Source organism: Streptopelia decaocto, assembly GCF_964273445.1.
Source record: "Streptopelia decaocto genome assembly, chromosome: 8".
NCBI lineage: Eukaryota > Metazoa > Chordata > Aves > Columbiformes > Columbidae > Streptopelia > Streptopelia decaocto.
The window spans coordinates 4,014,637-4,034,454 of NC_138662.1; the positions used below are offsets into that span (position 1 = coordinate 4,014,637).

General features: G+C 38.0%; 2 protein-coding genes across 4 annotated transcripts in view; one reads left to right on the plus strand and one right to left on the minus strand.

Annotated features, from left to right (window-relative positions):
* Positions 1-978: 978 nt before the first annotated feature.
* On the minus strand, positions 979-14,889 carry NOL8 (nucleolar protein 8). Of its 2 annotated transcripts, none has more exons than XM_082059957.1 (17): positions 14,766-14,889; positions 14,111-14,294; positions 13,877-13,939; positions 12,974-13,052; positions 12,330-12,477; positions 11,368-11,438; positions 9,125-11,057; positions 8,736-8,852; positions 7,379-7,498; positions 6,951-7,035; positions 5,962-6,103; positions 4,243-4,326; positions 3,205-3,470; positions 2,786-2,918; positions 2,289-2,359; positions 1,575-1,657; positions 979-1,249 (listed from the first exon to the last, which is right to left on the minus strand). In XM_082059957.1, the coding sequence occupies exons 2-17, from the start codon at positions 14,247-14,249 to the stop codon at positions 1,196-1,198; spliced, it is 3,588 nt and encodes a 1,195-aa protein (XP_081916083.1). In that variant the 5' UTR covers positions 14,250-14,294; positions 14,766-14,889; the 3' UTR covers positions 979-1,195. The 2 variants fall into 2 exon arrangements, with proteins under 2 accessions (XP_081916083.1, XP_081916082.1); XM_082059956.1 differs by having other exon boundaries at positions 5,962-6,106.
* Positions 14,890-14,931: 42 nt separating this feature from the next.
* CENPP (centromere protein P) overlaps positions 14,932-19,818 on the plus strand; it is a 133,194-nt gene continuing 128,307 nt past the window's right edge. Inside the window, exons 1-5 of one of the 2 annotated variants that reach the window (XM_082059973.1) lie at positions 14,932-14,953; positions 15,566-15,612; positions 17,138-17,292; positions 18,084-18,241; positions 18,602-18,690. In XM_082059973.1, the coding sequence (XP_081916099.1) occupies positions 17,156-17,292; positions 18,084-18,241; positions 18,602-18,690 (384 nt within the window). In that variant the 5' untranslated portion in view covers positions 14,932-14,953; positions 15,566-15,612; positions 17,138-17,155. Of the gene's footprint in view, positions 14,954-15,284; positions 15,613-17,137; positions 17,293-18,083; positions 18,242-18,601; positions 18,691-19,818 lie in introns of those variants that run through there. The other variant, XM_082059972.1, reaches the window with a different exon arrangement.

Below are 19,818 nucleotides of genomic sequence, written 5' to 3' on the forward strand. Positions count from 1 at the left end.
GGGCCGTCCTGCACCTGCCATATGCCGCGGCAGCAGGGGGCTCATCCATTTTCCTTTCTGCATCAGGATGCCATCATGGGAGAACAACAATGCATATGCAGACCTCGGTGACAGGCACAGCCGCTGCGATGCCAAGGGAGTGCCTTTGTCCCCAAGGCAGAGAGCACAGGGAGGGACGGGGGTAAGTTGGCCAAGCTGCACCCTGGGGCTCTGCGTGGGATCTCTGTCTCCCCAAGGGCTCAAAGCAGAAGGACTGTGAACGAGAGCTCTGTCGGACAAGCCTGTGCTGCGGTCACTTTGTCCGCAGAGCCATGAACCCCTTTGCTTCCCCAGGCCCTGGGAACTGTTCCTGTGCCGCTCCTGCGCCGCCGAGGGCACCCACAGAGGCTGCTTCGGCTTGAGGACCAGCGGGGCACTCTGGGAGTGTGACAGCTGTGCTGGCCTGGGCACCGGTGAGAGGCAAAGGGTGCCCCGGGACTGGGGCCGGGCAGGGCCCGGCAGCGGGACATCGGCTGGGCTGGGCAGAGCCTCTCTGCTCCAGCAGACCCTCTGCAGTGTATAGGACACATGGACATAAGACCTTATGTGTAAAAATATCATTCATTCAACAACAAGCATACAACACCAGCAACATTTGTCCTTAATATTCATTAATATATGTTATTCAACTAAAAAGTATAAAAATCATCTCTGTGAAGAAATACAAATCTATCAATTTCATAAGTCTTCCTTGTTCCATATGTATTTTCATAAACTTCTGGTAAACTTCTAGTCTGGAAATATTCGTAAAGGAAGCTCAAACAGGATCTCTATCACATTTGGCAGGATTCAGGTTATATTGTCTTACAGACATGGAGCTGCTGCTTGTTCTCAATCCTGTTCAGCACTGGGGCCTGAGAACACAGCAAAAGAACCTTGTGCTGTCTTGATCAAATTCTCTAAAATCTTGCAAAGCATTAAGTCACAAGTAAACCATACAGGGGGGAAAAAAAAATATATTAAAAAAAATCAAACCTTGGTACAAAGATTGAATTGACACAATAAACATGTACCTATTTAGAAAAAAAGTTGAACAGTCTTCCCCAATATTATTTCCTATTAGACTTTTGAAAGAGTAGAATTTTCGAAGTAGCATTTTTCTGCAACTCTTCAAAGAAGAAATATAAAACGTTTCTGACCAGTAAATAAGGAAGATTTATTGTTTTGCTTTCACTTTTCTTCTTGCATCCTTATGCTTCTTCCGGCATTCCTGAAAATATTTAAATGTTAACATAATATTATGAGAAGTTTCTAGATAGACCTGTTGCTCTCAAACACTTCTTTTTACATGCAGTGGAAGTAATTGATCCTGTACAATACAGAGATTCAGTAATTGACCTGACTGGACATCACAGCACGATGTTATACACACTTCCATACTAAAAATTTTTAGTTCCCTTTTAATTAAAGTTTCAAACCCTTCTAAAGGTTCTGAATTAATTTTTAATGCAAATTGAGCAAATAAGCAGCGATGTTCCCTCCTCATGCTGAGCTTTCAGCTGCAGTTACCAAGTAACAGATGTTAAAACACTCACCTCAAGCAATAATCTACGTCTGTCTTCCCAACCATCTTTTTCTTCACTGAGGTCTACTGATCTACAAAATAATTTAGGGCCCTCTGCACAAAACAAAGAACAAATTAATATGGTTAAGCACTTCTGAACATACTGCTGTTTGTGAATCTCATGAGCAACACATCAATACAGTCAAAAGTCCTGTTCTTCATATTCTGCTCTTGCCCCCACACCATGGTTGGCTCAAACAGAAATGTTATGTATTACAGCCTTGCCTACTAAGGAGAACGAAAGGCAGCAGCTGTTTTCCTTAATACACTGAAATAGAACTTGCATTGCAATGGCACCTGTGTCATTAAAACCTCATCACCATTATCCCACATCTCCCAAGAAAATTTATGCCTACTAAGTTAAAGATCCCATACGTCTGAAAGGATCCAAAACGTCTGTATAACTTCAAGTGAAAAAAAGACCAGCGACATTTCAGGCAATTATCTGGAAATAGGAAAGCAAGTTAGCTGTTCAATATTTATTTTACCAGCACTTTCTCGTGGGATGTGCTACCACAATTCCTAACACATGTAATCATGGAAATTTGCTTTTTTTTTCCTTAAACCTCTTGTCCGTGTTTTAACTACAAAACATTGATAACCAAGCAGAATTTTTTTCTCATTGAATTTCAGTAACAGTTAAAAAAAAAAAAAAAAAGGGGGTGAAAAATAAGCTCTTTTATACCTCTTAGTCGCTCATCATCTTTGGAGAAGAAGAAAAATCTAGTACTTTCTGTTTGTGGTAAAGGGAAAAACCTAGAAAAACACAAAGGAATTTTAGCATTATAAACATTACCATCAAATTCCATTAAAAGTTGTAATGCTTCAGAGAAATCATCTGCATTAAAGAACATTACTCCATAGTAACCAAATATAGCCTCTATTAAAAAACATTTATTAAGAAAACTTCATTGAACTTTGGCCAAACCCACTGCCCAGTTAAGTTCTCATGCACTGAGCTAAAAACTCAAGTTTTTTTATTCAACTTCAAATCAAGTGTGGTGTTGGGAGTTTTGAATCCCACATTCTGTGCATCCAGGTGTGGTTTCCTAAGAAGAATTTCCATTGTTCAGAGATGCAGAATGAAGATATTGGTTTTCCATGACCTGAGTGCTGCTATCAGTATTCTTATAGCATCAAACTACTACAAGCAAGCAGACAACAAATACAAATATAACTTGCATTTCTTTGTCCCCTTCATTTTCTGGTGCCTCTGGTTCATCATCATCATCACCCTCAGAACTGCTGTCTTGGAAACGTGGATCTTCTTGCCATGGGACTTTTACAGGTTTTATTGTTTCAAGTACATAGGGCTCTGTAATAATATCACAATTAAAAAAAAAAATCAATTAAATAATAGTTCCTTCACAAAACATCCCTTTCCAAATTCCTGGAATACAAACATGAATTAATTTGATTGACCTACAACAATCTTGGCAAGTGTAAGAGATGATCATAATGACTTTGCATAGTTACTGACTTTTGCCTCTGAAAATCCTCCAGATTCTGAATTTCTATACAGTGTATTACTCTATAGTGCCTGACATATGCTACTCCTTAGAAACTGTGCTATTATATCTGTTCTGTTCTATATCTGTTACCTTCTTTTATGTCCGACTCCTCCATGTCTTTAAAGAAGCAAAACTTGAAATCACCAGACTCCTGTGCTGCATTACTCCCAACATGGTCAGGTGGGTTGGAGTCCTCCGCCTCGTCTTTGTCCCAGGGTATTTCTTCATTTTTTTCTGATTTGCTCTTTGAAGAACCAAACAACTCTTTTAAATCAGCAGAAATATTATAATAAGTTTCTTTAGACACTTCAGGCGGTTTCTCGTTCTCTTCCCTCTTCTTCTTCCTTTTAGCTTTACTGAAATGAGATTGTTGAAGAAGAGTAACACAGCTCATTTATTTTTCAAAGAAAGGTTCCCTAAGAGGCAACCTTGCTATTCATGTTTTCCTAAACTTACCTAAGCACACTAATGATTTTGTTTTTTCTTTATTTTATTCCACCCCCCCCCGCCCCCTTTTCTTTCTCCTCTCCCCGTCTTCTTTCTTAGCAATTCCAGGTTCTGGCAATAAGGTATTTCCTATTGCCAGAAACATGTTTATAGGGCAGCATGACTATCCTTCTGGTTTAGACTTTTGACCCATTTCTTTTCACCCCCTCCAATTTACCCACCCTTTGCAGGTAAGCAGTGGGGAAACATCTAAGGTTTGTCTCTAAAGGCAGGAAGAAGTCTACTTTATAACTAACCACATCCTGACTTTTCTCTTAATATGTGATAGCACATAAATTAAGATATTTAGCAGGATTTTTTTTCTGGCATAAGAACTATTAAGAGCGAATTTTTTTTCTCACAGATTTGCAAATCTTGAAGTCCTTGACTTGAAGCAGAAGGACAGCATGAAGATGAGAAAGGAAGACAGAAAATGGCATGCAGAGAGTAGATGGACCAGAAACAAAAGATGACATTACGTGGTGTTTTTAGAGGTGACAATATATTGATTTTAGCAATAACAGAAAGAACTAAAGAAAAAAAAGAGCAGTCTGTATAGCTTCAAACTCAGTCTTCTGCTATAGCCAGTCTTCTGCTATAGGAAGAAGCATCACAATTTTAGTTACCAAGTTGTAATATTACCTCTCTTTTTCTGGAGCACTTGGTTTCTTTTCAAAAACTGCGTGGTCCTGTCTTGTGGGATCATAGCGGAGGGCATTTATATCTCTATAAACATAGAAAGGAAAAGAAAAAACATGAGATATTGCTAAATGCTCTACTGAAAGATACCCTAAACCTTTACAGTCAGATTCAAATTCACATGGACTTCTTTATCAAAAAAAGCTCCAAATCAATCCAAAACTTATCTGGCATTTAGAAAGTACCTGCTAGTCAGCGTCCAGGTCAAGAAAAATTAGGAACAGAAGTGGCTTTGATCAAATTGTAATACTTCATATAAAACATGAACCTCAAGCCGTGTGTTATGCAGTAAGTTTATACCTGCACCCATTCAGCTTTTGAGGAGCTACATCAGCATGGCTATCCATACTGATATATCTATCTGTATTTATTTCTTCTAGTACCAAACGTTGCATAAATTCAAAGAGTCCAAGGGAATAAAACCAAACACAAACAACCAAAACAATGAAAAAAACAAGAAACACAAACACAACCTTATTATGTTCACCTCTCAGAATTTAAACATTTTGGGAACTTTCAGCTAGAGCAGTCTAAGAAATGTTGAGAGCTAATGTTTTTATTCTCACAGATTTGCAAATCTTAAAGTCGAAGACCTGAAGCAGACTGACCCCAACACTAGTGTAGCAAAGCCCACACTGCCTTATGGTAATGCAAGAGAGTAATCACTTATTTCCCCTCCTCTCCCTGAATTAATGCTTACGGGATTAATGCTTTGAAAAGGTTACATATTGTATCAGTCACTCGGTATTAGAGAACACCATAATTCACAAAATTTTCCCAATATGACCTCTGGCATTGCAGAGACGATTTTCCCCTCTGCTTAGTCTCTAGAAAATACACAAAAATTTGTACAGAAGTCATAGAATTAAATATGATTGTGCAGCAGTCACAATGGTATTTAGCAGTCGGCCATCATCTGCTGCACCTCCAATAGTGACTGGCAGTAAAAATTTACTAATTGCACAGTATTTCGTTACTCTTAATGCTACTAAGATCTATCATTGCAGCCCACAGATGAATTTCTGTTAAAGTGCATAATTAAATGTCATGCTAGTTCCAATAAATAGTACATTTCAAACCTATCTCACCATCCTCTAACAAAGACTAGAGCACACCCAACAGCAACATATAACAAATTCCTAATCTAACAAAGAAATACCTCAAAAGCAGAAATATAGATAAATGAAAAAAATAAAAATTCTCCACTGGAAAAGAAGTTTGATGCTAATGACCCATAGGTCAGAAAAAAACTAACCTCATTCACTGCTAGGAAAGTCAGGGTCAGTCTTACTGACCTGCTGCCCAACTCACAGGTTCTTTGTTTAGCCAACTTAAGTTTGTCTCCACAGAGAACAGAAATACATCTTACATAAGCCAGGACTTATTAAAATGTTAATTTTCATAACGAACTATCCAATCATTCAAAATCTCTAGAAGACATGCAGGCATCCAATATTTTTTTCCCTAAAATCATGACAACTACCAGTTGTCTAATCTATTTGGACACTCAGGTTGGGAAGCTGCATTAAAGGCTGACTTCAAATGCACACAACAGAGAAGGAAATACTTTTGTCAGTAGGCTGGGCAGAAATTTTAGCTGCGAAACACTGGCAAAAGTTGACCCTTCCTAAAATTCCTTTTCTGATAACAGATAATTCATACTTGAATTTCTTAGCACTTGTGGCTGTTTTAGTTGTCTTAGGTTGTTCCAGGTCGATATTCAAAAGGCTTCCCAGGATTTGCAGGTTTTTCTTTTTCTCCGCAGCAAGCTCTTCTTCCTCATCTGCCTTCGAGATGTTTGTCTCTGCTAGGAGAAAAATAAATACATTATTTTTTCCTTGCTGTGGCCTGAGTAAGCCTGTAACATTCGATATACATCATTAATACTAGAAGAGCTCACAGATAACAAGACATCACTTTGTGTATATTAAAATCTAGAGGCTTTATTCCTTGCATTGTAAAAACTATGTTTAGAAATGTCATGGGCATTTATTTCATGTGAAAATCAGAGCAGTTATTTCACCTGTTCCCTGCTGATATCACATAACTGTGCAACTACTCTGCCACTGATCAGTGCAGTACAGAGGTCACACTAAAGCAAGAAAGGCAGGAGCAAAACTAGGCAAAATTTTAAGTTTCAGAAATAAATTCTGAATCTTGAAAACTGGATTAACAATTTTGCGCTGGGGGAAGAAATATTTCAAAATTGTTGCCTTTTTCAGGTTTTCCGCCTTCTGCTGAAAAAAGTTGTTTTGTCTTTTTTTTTTTTAAATCTTTCTAAGGCTGCCAAATCATCTGTAGACTGCAGGATGACTACAGTTCAAATGAATGTAGTAGTCAGAAAGTTTATCACAATAAGTCACCACTTATTTTGTGAAAAACATGGATGAATTAATTCTGATATCACCCTATATTAAAAAATATTTTCAGATACTGATTTACCAATCAAATGCATCTCATTCAAATACTTCTGCAACATACACGTATAAGAAAACACAGCTACCAATATATACTACAGCCACAGTGTTGGGTTCTTTTCTTTGAGGAACCACCTAAGAAGCAAAAGTAGCCCTTGTTTCAAGCATCCAAAGTTAAAGCTCCATGCTCTAGCCCTCTTACTATCATTGACCAGGAAACACAAGCAGGTTTACCTTCCTCTTCACTGTCACTTTCCAGGAATCGAGCATCCATGCGAAATCTTTCATCTGTGCCAAACCGTGATTGCAATCTCAAGAGCTAAACAAAATGAAATTGATCCTATTAAGTGCCAAAGATGAAAAACTGCAACATTCAGTTACTTTAGTTTACTATCATTATGGCAACATACTAATAACCTTTAGATCTTGATGTCTTTTCCAGAAATTTCTTTGTATTCAAGGATGACAACATAGAAAATCCTCCCACTCCCCAATACACATTATATTCTCCATGGCTACTGTTTTCTTTCTTTAAAGAGAATTCCATGGCTAGTTTGTTGAAATCATATTCAGCAAATACACAAATCTACACGTTACATTCGTCTTGAGTTGTGTTATGGAGGCTTAGAAGAAAACTAAATTGCACTAATGCGTTCACTTACTTTTTGACCAGCTTTGCCTTCAAACTGGGGCTTAATTTTGAATCTCTCATCGTCTGTATCATCTTGCTCATCCTCACTGCTTTCAAACAGTTTGCCTGAAGCTTTAGGAGCAGATTCATCCTTTGTTAAAAAAACAGAATAGAGAAAAGCAGCTGTTCAAGTAAGCTTGAGAAAATAAATCACTATAAACTGGAAAGCACATGAAAAAACGTTTATCCGAAAAAGTTTATCTGATTTCTAGAACAACCAGCTCACTTGCTGATCCACGTGCTTCAAATCTTATGTTGAATACACACCTTGTACAATCCTGTTTTACAGGACTATTCAATTTTAACATAGGCAAAATATCCACATAAACAGTAACTCAGGTTTTAAAATATGAGAGTTAGGTATAAAACCCCAACTTTCTGCTTATGTCAAGTGAGATAAATTTTCAATTAAAAAATATCAATGTCTAATTGTACCCTTTCTGAGCAAGCTTCATTTATGGTGTAAAGTCTACTACATAGTTTAAGTCAGTTGATAAATATTGATGATTACAAAAGGTAAGCACTCCATGGCTTCAAAACATTTTTTCATGGAATTAGAGGTTATTTTAAAGAAAATAAAAAAGACACAGCAGGGATTCTAAAGACAAGGTAAGAGATATATATGTGAAAAACATGCTAAGTGTCAGAAAAAGTGAGAGAAGGTTTTATTTAAATAGTGAGAATGGTCCTAATCTTAATGCATTTATGAAGAAAAACAAACAAACTAAAGGAAACCAAATGGTTTAAAGCTTTAGCAGAGATGTGACTAAACAATGTGATGATACAAGAAGTTTTATTTCAGGAAAGTACTTAATTGTGCTGAAAATATGGCAGTAAAATCCCGAGGAGTTGGCTAAGTAAGGTCTCAATTAGGTAAAGTGTAAAAAGGAAACCCCACACAACTCCTCTGGACCCCAAACTCACTTTAAAACCAAGACACTGTGTTAATAGGGCATTCTTTGTCCACAGCGTTGGAAAAAACAGAGTCCTGTACTACTCGAGCCAGATCCCTTCCCTTTGACTAATAGAAGAAAAATTTAAAAACTAATTATGCATAAGCACTATAACTTAAACATTATTTTTCTTTCAGCATATTCTTTCATACATATCTCAATCTCCTTACAAATCCTCCACATTTTCCAGCTTTATTGGATGCATGATTAAGTTCTTTGAAACCTGTTTCACGTTAGCAAAAATAGGTGAATCACTCATATTAATTCCAACCTTATCTACATTTTTCTGTCACTTCACTATTTCAGAATAAAAGGCACAGCCATATTGATACGGAATTACCTGACAATACTGGACTTTTTCCCAATGACACTTACTTCTTCACGCATATTTCCCAAACTCGCATCTTTCTTCAACATCTCATCTACTTCAGCTTCACTTTCCACATCTGAATTGAATATGACGTGTTTATGCTTTCCTGCTGGCTGGCTGTCCTATGTAAGAGTGAAACTGTCAAGTCAAACATAGCAAATACGTGCTAGTCATACATAAATATAAGACATTTCCATGACACGAAGGGAGGGTTCTGCTGTTCCTCTCGCAGCTCTCAAGACATTCCAGAAATTAGGTAAGCAATGTAACCAGAAAACAAGCAATGTAACCAGAAATTCCAGAACACGATTTTAAAATATCTTAAATCACATATATTAATTTCTCTTTTTCTTTTACTGCATACTATTCAGATAGAAGTTGTGAGTGTGATTACCAGATTTGAAAGAGCTCCTTGAATGAGTTTCTTCTGTAATTCTCTCTCTTTCTGTCTCTCTTCTAGAGCTGCCAGCCGCCTCTCGTTATCCTGCAACTGTCTCTTTTTTGTATTATGTTCCTCTGAAGCAGTAGCATGAAGACAAAATTCCTTATTTTCCAAAAGCTTTGTCTTCCCATTCTCATATTTATTAGTTCCACATTCTGGATTTTCATTGCTTACATCTCTCTTCAATTTTTTCGAAAGTGTTTTTGGGCTTTTCAGTTGTCGTTTAACATGTTTCTGTGACACTGCAACGTTATTATCCACGTTGGTGCTCTCATCTTCACTCTCGTCAGTACTGGGAACAGCTCCACGCTCTGAATTCTGGTCTTCTTGCAAAGATTTCACATTTTTGCTCTTTCCTTGCAAACGTGGCTGGGAAACAGGCTGATCACTCTCACCTTCCAAGGAGGCAGCCTCTGTCAACAATTCCCTACGCTCTTCGCAACGCATATTTTGTCTCTTTTTACTGCTGTCTTCAAGTGAAGACAATGGATGGTTCTTAGGCTGCCTTTTAGATGACTTCTCCCCACCATAAGAGATACAAGCTTCAAGACCTAAACTCTCTCCAGCTGTCTTCTTTAACCCAGTGCTGTCCTTAGGTAATTCTTTTTCACAAAGGGACCCTATTCCTCTGAAGGGCTGATATTTCAAGCACAGATTATTTTGTCCCTTGGAGCTTTCTTTATCAGCATTCTCCTCCCCTGCTAAAATTGCAGCAACTATATCTTCAGGACAGATACATTTTTTTTTTACTCCGGAGTGAAGTTTAGAAAGTTTTGGTTTATTTACAACATTACCTCTAGAATTTGCTTCAACACTGTGCTGACTAGAACTCTGTGCACTGTCTGATTCTTCTGCTGGCGTCTCAGTGTTTTCAGTAGCTAATGCTTTTAAGTCATCTAATGTAAGGTCTAAGCGATAGCAGTTTTTCATCATGGATTCATAATCAGAACTGATTTCAGACTCCTCTTCCTCAGACTCTGAACAAGAGCTTTCACTATCCTTTGTCTTTGTTGTACTGTTAACTGCTTTACTCTGCAAAGCAGCAATTTTGGATTTTTTAATTTTCCTTTTTCCTTCTTTCAAATTGCGAGTCTTCAGTAAGGAGTCATTTACCAAATCACATTTTTTGTTAATTAATATTTGTTTATTTTCTACCTTCACCTGTTTAGAATATTCTAAAATTGCAGTTTTCTTGCTATTTAGATCTGGAGTTTTACTGTCAGCAATGATTTCATCTGTATCTGCTGAATCATAACCATTATCACATTCCATTATCTCTTTATCTTTGTAACTTCCTTTGATAGTTTTCTTTATGGCATTTGGATTGCTTAAGGACCAGTGACTGTTGTATTTTAATTCAAAATCATCCCCAACAATTTCCAAGTGGTCGCTTTCAGTCTCAACACTTTCACCTTTCTGTATTTCTCTCTCTTTCTTTACCATTGCTCTGATTTCCTCTTCAGAATCAATGTCACTATCAGAAACACTCATATTATTTTGAGCTGTAACTCCAGAAACACTGCTTTTATCTGATAATAAGCCTCCCCCTGACATTTTGCTATTAAGACTGCTTGATGGAAGCATTTTAGACTTCTCACTGGATTTGGATTTTGATCTTTGATCTAGCTGTGATGAGTTTGTGTTTTCTGAAGGTGACTGGCACCCAGAAGGGAGAACGACTGCTCCATTCAGAGCCTCGCTGCCCAGCTGCCGCAGTTTTTTAGGTGGCTTCTTAGTTACAGGGAGCTCTCCTTGCCGCTTCTTGTTTATGCTGTCATCTCTCCCTTCCAAGTGCCAAGTAAGCTTGGATATAGGAACCACATCTGTCAAGTCTTGCTCCAGCTTCCTAAGGTTATGGCAGTATTTCGATGGGTCGTACTTCACAATGTTAGTCTGAGTTAAGGAATTAAAACAACACAATCCTTTCAGCAATCCTTCCAGTCTTTATGAAGAGGCTACATTCTACATGAAAGGACAACAAAGGGTCCTTTTCAACATCATCAGCCTTTAAGCAACTGACTTGCAGTCTAAAAAAATTCTTCAGATCACACAAACTTACTGCAAGATTTACTTAAGGGATTCAGTAAATCAAGTGTGATGTAGTAGTCAATATTAAAGACTGTTAAGCAAATGTTTCCCCATATAACGAAAGAAAAAAGGGAGTTGTGCTTTTGCCCAAGCAATAGGAAAAGGATATTTTATTTTTTTGTTGACTCCTAAGGTGCAGGACAGGCAAGACTCGACCGAATTTACCAACAATCCATTTCTAAAAGGAAGGAAAAACAATCAGTGTTAAAAAAGGAATGGAAGTAACCCTAGAATAAACCAAGATGTATACTCTTTGATAACAGAAACACTAGTAAGGAACCATCTCTAACTCTTTTTTTTTTGTTTACTCTTAAATGAGATATATTTGCAATGTGCAACTTAGCTTCCTTCTCAAAAAAAGAACAAACCAAAACCAACCAACCAAATTTTTACAACCTGCAAGTAAAAAGTGACAATAAAGAACTGAATTTCTTTACAAGCACTATTTTAACATGAGGGTTCTGGTTTAGGAATGAGCAGTGATAACTATGCAGACAGGATCATTATTCTTTTGCCCTTTTCCCCTTCCACACTAAAAAAAAAAAAAAAAAATCAAAAATCCCCACACACTCTCCAAAAACATATTGTGCCTCACAAACGATTTTGAAAACTTTGCAGTAAATGTAATTTTTCTTGCCTAAATTCACATGTTAGCTGATTTTATTCTAAATCTTACTTTATAAGCACGTGTAGACCCTAATCTTGAATGTGCTGAAGCACAGAGATTAGTTCCTGACAACCCAGCCATCAAAAATGTATATGCTGTATAAAAATAAGACACATTCTCCTTACATGCTTTTAAGGGTGACACAAAGATATTCCCGACATAGATGAGTAACAAAGCACTTACTAATTTAACATGACAGAGAGGACAGTACCATTTTTAGTCATCACAAAGAAGGACAGGAACATTCCACATGTCTACACATAAGGTATTTTTTACACTACTTTTCACGAGTTGCACTATCACACTTAATAAAAGTACAGATTTGACATAAATTTAGCTGTAATAAGCTTGTGCCTGATTCTGGCTTTTGATTTAATTCTCTGTCCATCTACCCCACCATACCTTATGGTCTGGCACCTCTGTACCTGGTACTGCTTTCATGTGAAAGTCTACAACTCCAGCTTTTTTCAGTGAATCTAACAGACATGTTTTGTCATTTCTTGGTGGCTTTTCTTTCTGCAGCTTTGCCTCCTCCCTCTCCACGGTGAGCCTGTACCAAAAAGTACATCATATGTGAAAAAAGGTCTGCATGTGTGCTAAATCAGAGCTGGCAGTGACCCTCAATGATCCTTGTGTGCCCCTTCCAACTCAGGACATTCTATGATTCTCTCCCACAGAACAGTAACCATTCACGTCTTAAGGAAACTAACAGATGTGCTACCTTTAAGGCAGACGTGTCAAACTCATTTTCACTGGGGGCCACATCAGCCTTATGGTTGTAGTTACATTTATACAGTCCTAAAATTACATTTGGCCCTTTGAAGGCAACCACGGGGCTGACATGGCCCCCAGTGAAAATGAGTTTGACACGTCTGCTTTAAGGGAATAATGACGCACAACACATTGCATATCTAATATGCATCAACAGTCCACAAATATAAACAAAAACTAGAAAGAATAAGAGCATAGCAGATGAAAGCACAGCCAGAATGCTATCAGATAAACAGAAAAGGGTAACTTTAGCAACACAATTTATTAATTTTTACCTGTGCAAAAAACTTTCTTTGGCCAACTCAATTTGCAGTGTCCCTCCTTTCCATTTAGATTTATTTAAAATTGACATGCCTATAAAACAAGGAAATGGAAAATGAGTATTTTCTACATAAAAAATACACATTAGACCTAACTACACCTCCTTCTAAGATAGACTGAAGTTTCTTTAGCACTTCATTACTCACTGAAGTTTGTGTTTGAAAGGTCTAATACCCAAATATTAAACAAAAAGGTACTAATCCAAAATTAAAGTTCTGACTTCAAAAGAGTCATTCAAGTCTGTCTGGTTCAGTTCAAATTCAAAGCTCAAAATTCGGATACACGTACTCTGAAGTTTTTTACAGTACTGTTGGATAGGTCCTTCTCTACATAAGAACTTCTGTACTTCAGCTTTCCTATTCCTAATGGCAGCATTCCCTGGATAAAAGGACACATTACTAACCCCTCTCTTCAGGTACAGGTACCTTCACCTGTCATTTTGCTGCTACACAATACACAGGTGGTATTATAACACTGCCAGTAGTTTTGTAATATAACCATTTTGGGATTTACAAAATTGCTTTAACAGAAGCATGCTTTACATAAACTCTGCTTTGGGTTTCCTCTCATGTCAAGTCACTTCTAATGTTTTATGGACCTGATGAAAGTGTTCAAAGCACATTTCCTACATCTTTTCATAAAAGGGCTAGAACAAACTCATAAATTGCTTATTTCAGTCACAACTAATCTTCTTAATGTTCTTACACCTATTTACTGAAAACTCCAGTAAACCACCTTCCATAAAATTGCAGCTTAAAGAAAATTAATATGACAACAGAATCAAAGAGGGTCTACCTTGACCACATCCTGATTTGGCTCAAAAACATAAATTCCTTAAAGAAAAAAAAAGTACTTACACCTTCTAAGATCTGCATCAGAAATGCTGACACTGATGTAAGCAAAAGTTTTCATAGGGTTCCCTGATAAATGATAAACATTCAGTTAATTTCTATGTCATTTCAGTGTTTCCTTTAAAACTGAAAATTAAGCTATTTCCTGAAAATAAAGTGTCTCTGAAGCAAAAGCACACAGCATTGCACACAACGCATTGAAAAACAATTCACTTTTAAAGGATAATGCAAAACTGTTACCTTGATCATCTTTTCTGGTAATAATCTCTGCATCCAAAACATCTCCAAACTCGCCAAATCTTTCTTGCAGTTCAGCCTTAGAAACCGTATGGCCAAGCCCTCCAACGTATAAGCGTTTTGAGACCGGTTTCTTCTCCATGTTGAAGAGTCAAACTGTCCCACCCATAGCACACACTCCGTGTTTCTGTAAGAAAACAGTAACAGCTCCCTAACACACTGCACAGATTAATGCAACCATAATACTAAATTATAGAACAAATCATTCCATCACACATCCTCCACAAAGAACTTTTTGGGAAGAAGGCTCCTTTACTTTGGATTATTATAACGTGCTCTGCTTCAGTGCCACTAAACAGTGTTGCTGTACATAACTAGAGTTTAGGTTTTGGTTTATTTTTAAGCCTTGGAGCCTATGAGTGGGTGCACGGCGGTGACAACAGCTCTTACAGGTATGAGCTCGCTAGGGATTTTCTAAGGGGGGAAACAGACACAGGGACGGGGGCGAGCAAAGCGGGAGAAGGAAAAGGAGCGCAAGCCACCCCAGACACAACTCCCGCCTCCTAGGAGAGAGCGAGGCCCAGGTCCCAGCCAAAGGCCCAGGAGCACCCCCGGGACCCGCCACCTCACAGCCCCCGCGACCACCCCGCTCTCTCACCGCCTCCATGTGCGAGTCCCGTAGCGCAACTCAATTTATCGTCCCCCCCGCATCCCTTCACAGCGCTCCCTGGGTTCCGCCTCTTGTGGCTGCTGGATGCTCATTGTCTCCTCCGGCTTCCTGTTTCCGACCGGTCAGGTGTGAGGGGAACACACGGGCTGGGTCGTGTGACCGCGGACGGTTCGGGCGTAACTAAGTGGGAAAAAAAGTAGGGGGGTTTTAGCGAAACGTTAGCAAAAGAAAAAAATAAGGAAATATCTAACAAAATAATGATTTTGATATCAGTAGCAAATAATGACTTATAGAGCCGCTTGAAAGGCGGTTCTCATTTTTTGCCAGAGGGAAAGGAAGGCACAGCCAGCGCCCCCTGCTCGAGGAGCACTGTGGTAGCGCCCAGGCCCGCAGCGGGCTGGTTGGCGCGCAGTTCGAAGGCTCGGGGCGCGAGCGCGGCTGCTGCTTCTCCTCTCGGCGCGGGGCGCGCGCGGCGTCTCTCCCCTCAGCGCGGGGCTCCGGTCCCCTCAGCGCCGGGCTCGGGGTGTCGGGTTTGTGGGGACCCCTCCTCTTGCTGGGGCTCTGGGGTCGGAGGGGGCTGCAGTTGCTCTCCTTGGGCGTGCCTTGAGCCGCCCGGGCAATCACCGGCACCCGTGAGTCTCAGCCCGTGTTTTGGGACGGGCTGGGAAGCAGCGGCTCGTCTGAGGCGTTTCCAGCCGTCACCTGTGAGGTTTGGAGGGTGCAAGGAAAGCAGCGGCACGCAGAACCCACCAGCTCGTTTCTCACAAACTCTTGAGTGATTTTCCCAGCTCTTGTGGCAGTTTGAAAGCAAGTGCATAGGCGTGTATACTGGCAGGTACGTAGAAATATGAAATATTTACCATTAATGCATCGATATGTTTGTGTGTGCTTACAGTGACGAGAAATGGCTGTTGTTAAAGTGGTGTTTTATTTAATAGAATGTGTGGGTACTTTTTTCTGGAGGTAATGGTCTTTGAAGTTATAACTAGTCTTTGAGTCTTCTGTATTCTAGTAAGATCACTTGAGTTTAAACAGCCGTAAGCAGAATATCTGCTCTGTTACTGTTTTCAAAACAGCCAGTTGTTCAAAGAGGAATTAGCTAAAAACCTAGGATGGAGTTCTGGTTATTGTCATGTGTGGATGTTTGTTGTTGTTTTGTTTGGTTGGTTTTTTCCACTCTACGTACTGTGTGTTATGACCAAACTTCCTGCAGTGTATCCAGATCAAAAACAAACAAATGAAAACAAGCAAACCTAATGGTGTACTTTGAAAGCTGAGAGCTTCTATTTCTTGTCCCTGCTGATCTTGTTTGTTGATATATGTTGCATAAGATTGCTTTAAAATTTCAGAGGAAGTCATGAGTAGGTACAATCTCAGTGATTCTTCAATTGCATGTGCTTTCTTTATTCACTAAATAAGTTTTTGTTGCAAAATGTGTTTTGAATGTTGTTATGAAATTAACCAACGAAAGTCTATTTCCTCCCTGTCCCTTTCATCGCTTTTTATTGAACCATGTTAATGTGGATCTTGCAAGTACAGTAGGGGTTGTTTAAAAACACGTAAAACTAGGTTTTTTTTTCTAGCTGTAAGTGTTAATACATCAGTATTGAGCTGCACAATGTTGTCGACAGTCCTTTGAATGTGACATGTCTAGGCTGAATGTCAGATTGTATTATTTTGTAAAATTGATGTTTATTTTGAATTCTTTGCAAAACACTTTTTTTTCTTTGTGTCTATTTACTGCTGTTTACTTGAAAGGCATATTATGTTACTGTGTTAGTAGGAACAGCTGTGCCTCACTTAATCAGGTGGCTTGTCAGGTGAATTGCTCAGAGCTGGATTCAGTTTCTTTGCCTTCTAGCTGCAGAACAGCTTGTTGTTCTATTACAGCAAATGTAAAATAGCTGGTTACACTCCTAGAGGAAATTGTCAGTTATCATGTTTCTTAGAAAGCTTTGTTACATTTAGAATTATGGAAAAACGTGACTTTTCTGCTCTTGTGGTGTCTACTTGCAGACCAGTGTCTTTCTAAGTGGACTTTCTATGGTCTAAGGTTTACATGTTAATCTTCTGTAGCAAATGGCAGCATTTGACACTCGAGAATTCTTTACAGAGGTATTAATTATTATACTTGTCAAAGGTACCTGGGATATTTAAAAGTTGTGCATAACAATTCTTCAGTTTTCAGAAGTCATAAAATAAAACAGAACTGTCATTTTAAGTAGAGGGGGTAGGAGAAACAATTGCCTAATGTCATATTTTCATTTCTTAAATTAATTCCTTGGATAAAAATAATATATTTTGAAAATGGTTTTATTTTTTATTTGATCTAAGAAATATACCGTTCTTGTTTTATGCAGTAACGTTGATTCTGAGAAATGGACAGCAGCCTTTGCCAAGCTTACAAAGATGAAATCCAGTCACTGGAAGAAGAAATTAAGCTATTGGCTGAAAAGTATGAAGCTAAGCAACAAGAATCCATCTCTTTTTCCGAAGACGAGATATTAATGTCAATGTACGCCTTTTTTTATGTGTTGGATTCATACTGTTTATTTGTCACAATTGTTTAGGATAAGCTTTTGCCTCTATGTTGGGACTTTATGTTATTCTTAAAGTGCTGATCTTGTTTAGGACATGAGCTATATATGGTAAAAAATTACAAATAATGAATAGTTGATATTTTTTTACTGCCTTCTGTTGCTAGTTTGTGTTTTGAGGGGTTTTGGTTTTTTTGCTCTTCCTTCCCCCGCAAAATAAAGACAGTTGGAGTGATCAGAGCATGATAACAGCTGCCTTACTGTGTGAGCCCTGCAAAGTTGATTGCAAAGGCTGTGTTTTCCATTATGCACTGTGAAACAGCTCCACATGTTTACTTAATTAAAAAACTGGGACATGTACGGGTGTGACTAGTTATGTGCTAAAGAAGTGCTATGTTAGGGCTTTTAATTTCCACTATTTAACTGATATTCTATAGTAAATGTACACTGTAGAAAAAACAAGCCATTTAGATGAGTAAAGGCATCATAGCTCTTTTTTGTTGTACGTTCCTCAGAATGGCTACTTGCATCTCAAGGCTAATAATGAAGGCTGTGTCTGCCTGGCAGTGAACATAAAGTATTTATGCAAGTTAGAATAGTTTACTGTTCCTAGTAATTATGATGCAACTGAAATCTGCCTGGTCTTGTTCTGAAAATCATCAGATCCCATTACAAATGCCTTTTATTTAATGGTATTGTTGTATTGATGACAAAACATGTTCTTATGTCTTGGTCTTTTGTCCTTTTGATTTTTATTTTTGAATTCTAGTAATTCATTCCAGAAAGAATTTCAGAGACAATCTGGAGGACATGAATTTCCATCAGACCTGAAAGCTGAGCTGGAAAGTCTAGAAACAGATCTCTCATTTTTAATGAAATTTACTGGTATTCAGTTCACAAGTCATTGCAAGAAAACAGTGGAAAAAAGTAAGCAATTTTGTGCCCTTTACTGATGCTAACCTGAACATACTGTTTCAGTTCGTTACATTTGCAAATACATGTCGTAATTCTGCTTTCAACGTTAGCAGAAATAATTATTTTGAAATACAATAGAATTGTCAATAGAGAAAAAATAGTTTCTGAGTAAATATGGTACTTTGCTTACTGGGAAAGGTAAAGACTACAGTGAAGTTAGTTGTTTGGGATTTTTTAATGAGTTTAACTTGACTTTTTTATTTATATGATGGGTGGTATCTGTGGGTACTTTAAATATCACTAATAGAAGAAATACAATAATTGTTGAATAAAATTATAATCAAGTATTTTATTAACTTTATTGTATAACAGCTAGAAACAGAACAGTGCAGAAGCACAGATTATTGGGGAATTGCCACTCCCTGTCTTTTGAATTGGAATTCCAGCTTCTTGAAATGCAGGTAAGGATCAATGCAACCAAGCAAATGAACAAAACTTCAAATGGTATCTTGTCACTTTGATTGCCTGAGTCTCCTTAATCTAAGCCTCAGTGGGTAGTTTTCACCCTATAACAGCTGGGCCCAACTTTTGAGTTCCATGCTCACCCAAGCAAAATAATTCTGAAGGTCAGGTTCTACATTCAGTCATGAAATTCTTACTGTGTTCTCCAGTCAGATCTCTTGTTCTGGACATGGGAAAACTCTGAACCTTTCTTCTCTTGAGGAAACTGAGGAAAAGCTAAAACACTATAAACTTGAACAGTTTTCTGTTTTGTTTCTTTTTTTTCTGTTTTCCTTTTGTTTTTGTTGAATTTGTAATAGCTTGGCTACTGTGACTAGCCATTACATGGTAGGACTGCACAGAAATTACACTAATTATTATGGATTTTTTGCAAGGAACGTCTTTCATAAGAATCTGTTAGGACAGAATTCAGAATGATAAGCAATAGAAATAATCTGTTACCCCAATTTGTAACAATGTAGCCTAACCCTGCATTTAGCCTTGAGCATGGAAATAGCCCACATGAATCATGTGGCTTGGCTGGTTTAGTGTTCATTTCTCACCTGGATGCTCCTGCAGAATGATGAAATCATCTTAGTGTCAATGGAGCTCAGGTGAGTAACTGGATGTTAAGTATATTTAGAGCTGTGTGGGTGATGCTTAAATCCATTGCACCACGAGATGGCAGCACTTGTCTATGTAAACCCTGAAACCTGTGCTGCTTCAGTGTTCATGAAATCCAATATTCAGAGTAGGTGATATGTAGAATATCAAGTGTATATATTAAAAAAAAAAAGCAAACAAACCAAAACAAAACCAAGCACTTGAGTTGAAAAAAATATAATTTTGAGTTAATGTTTTGCATCTTTGTTTTTTTAAATCAAAGTACATGATATCTTTAAGTTGCAATTTAAAAAGCAATGAAGACAATATATCAATTTAACTTAAGGTAATAAACTTTGAATTACAAATATTTGATGCATTCGTATGGTGTGGGTTGTGGACATGTTGTGGAAAATGGTAAATTAGTGAAGCAGACACCAATGAAGAGTACAATTTTTAACTGCCACAATAGACAGGTTTTGGGT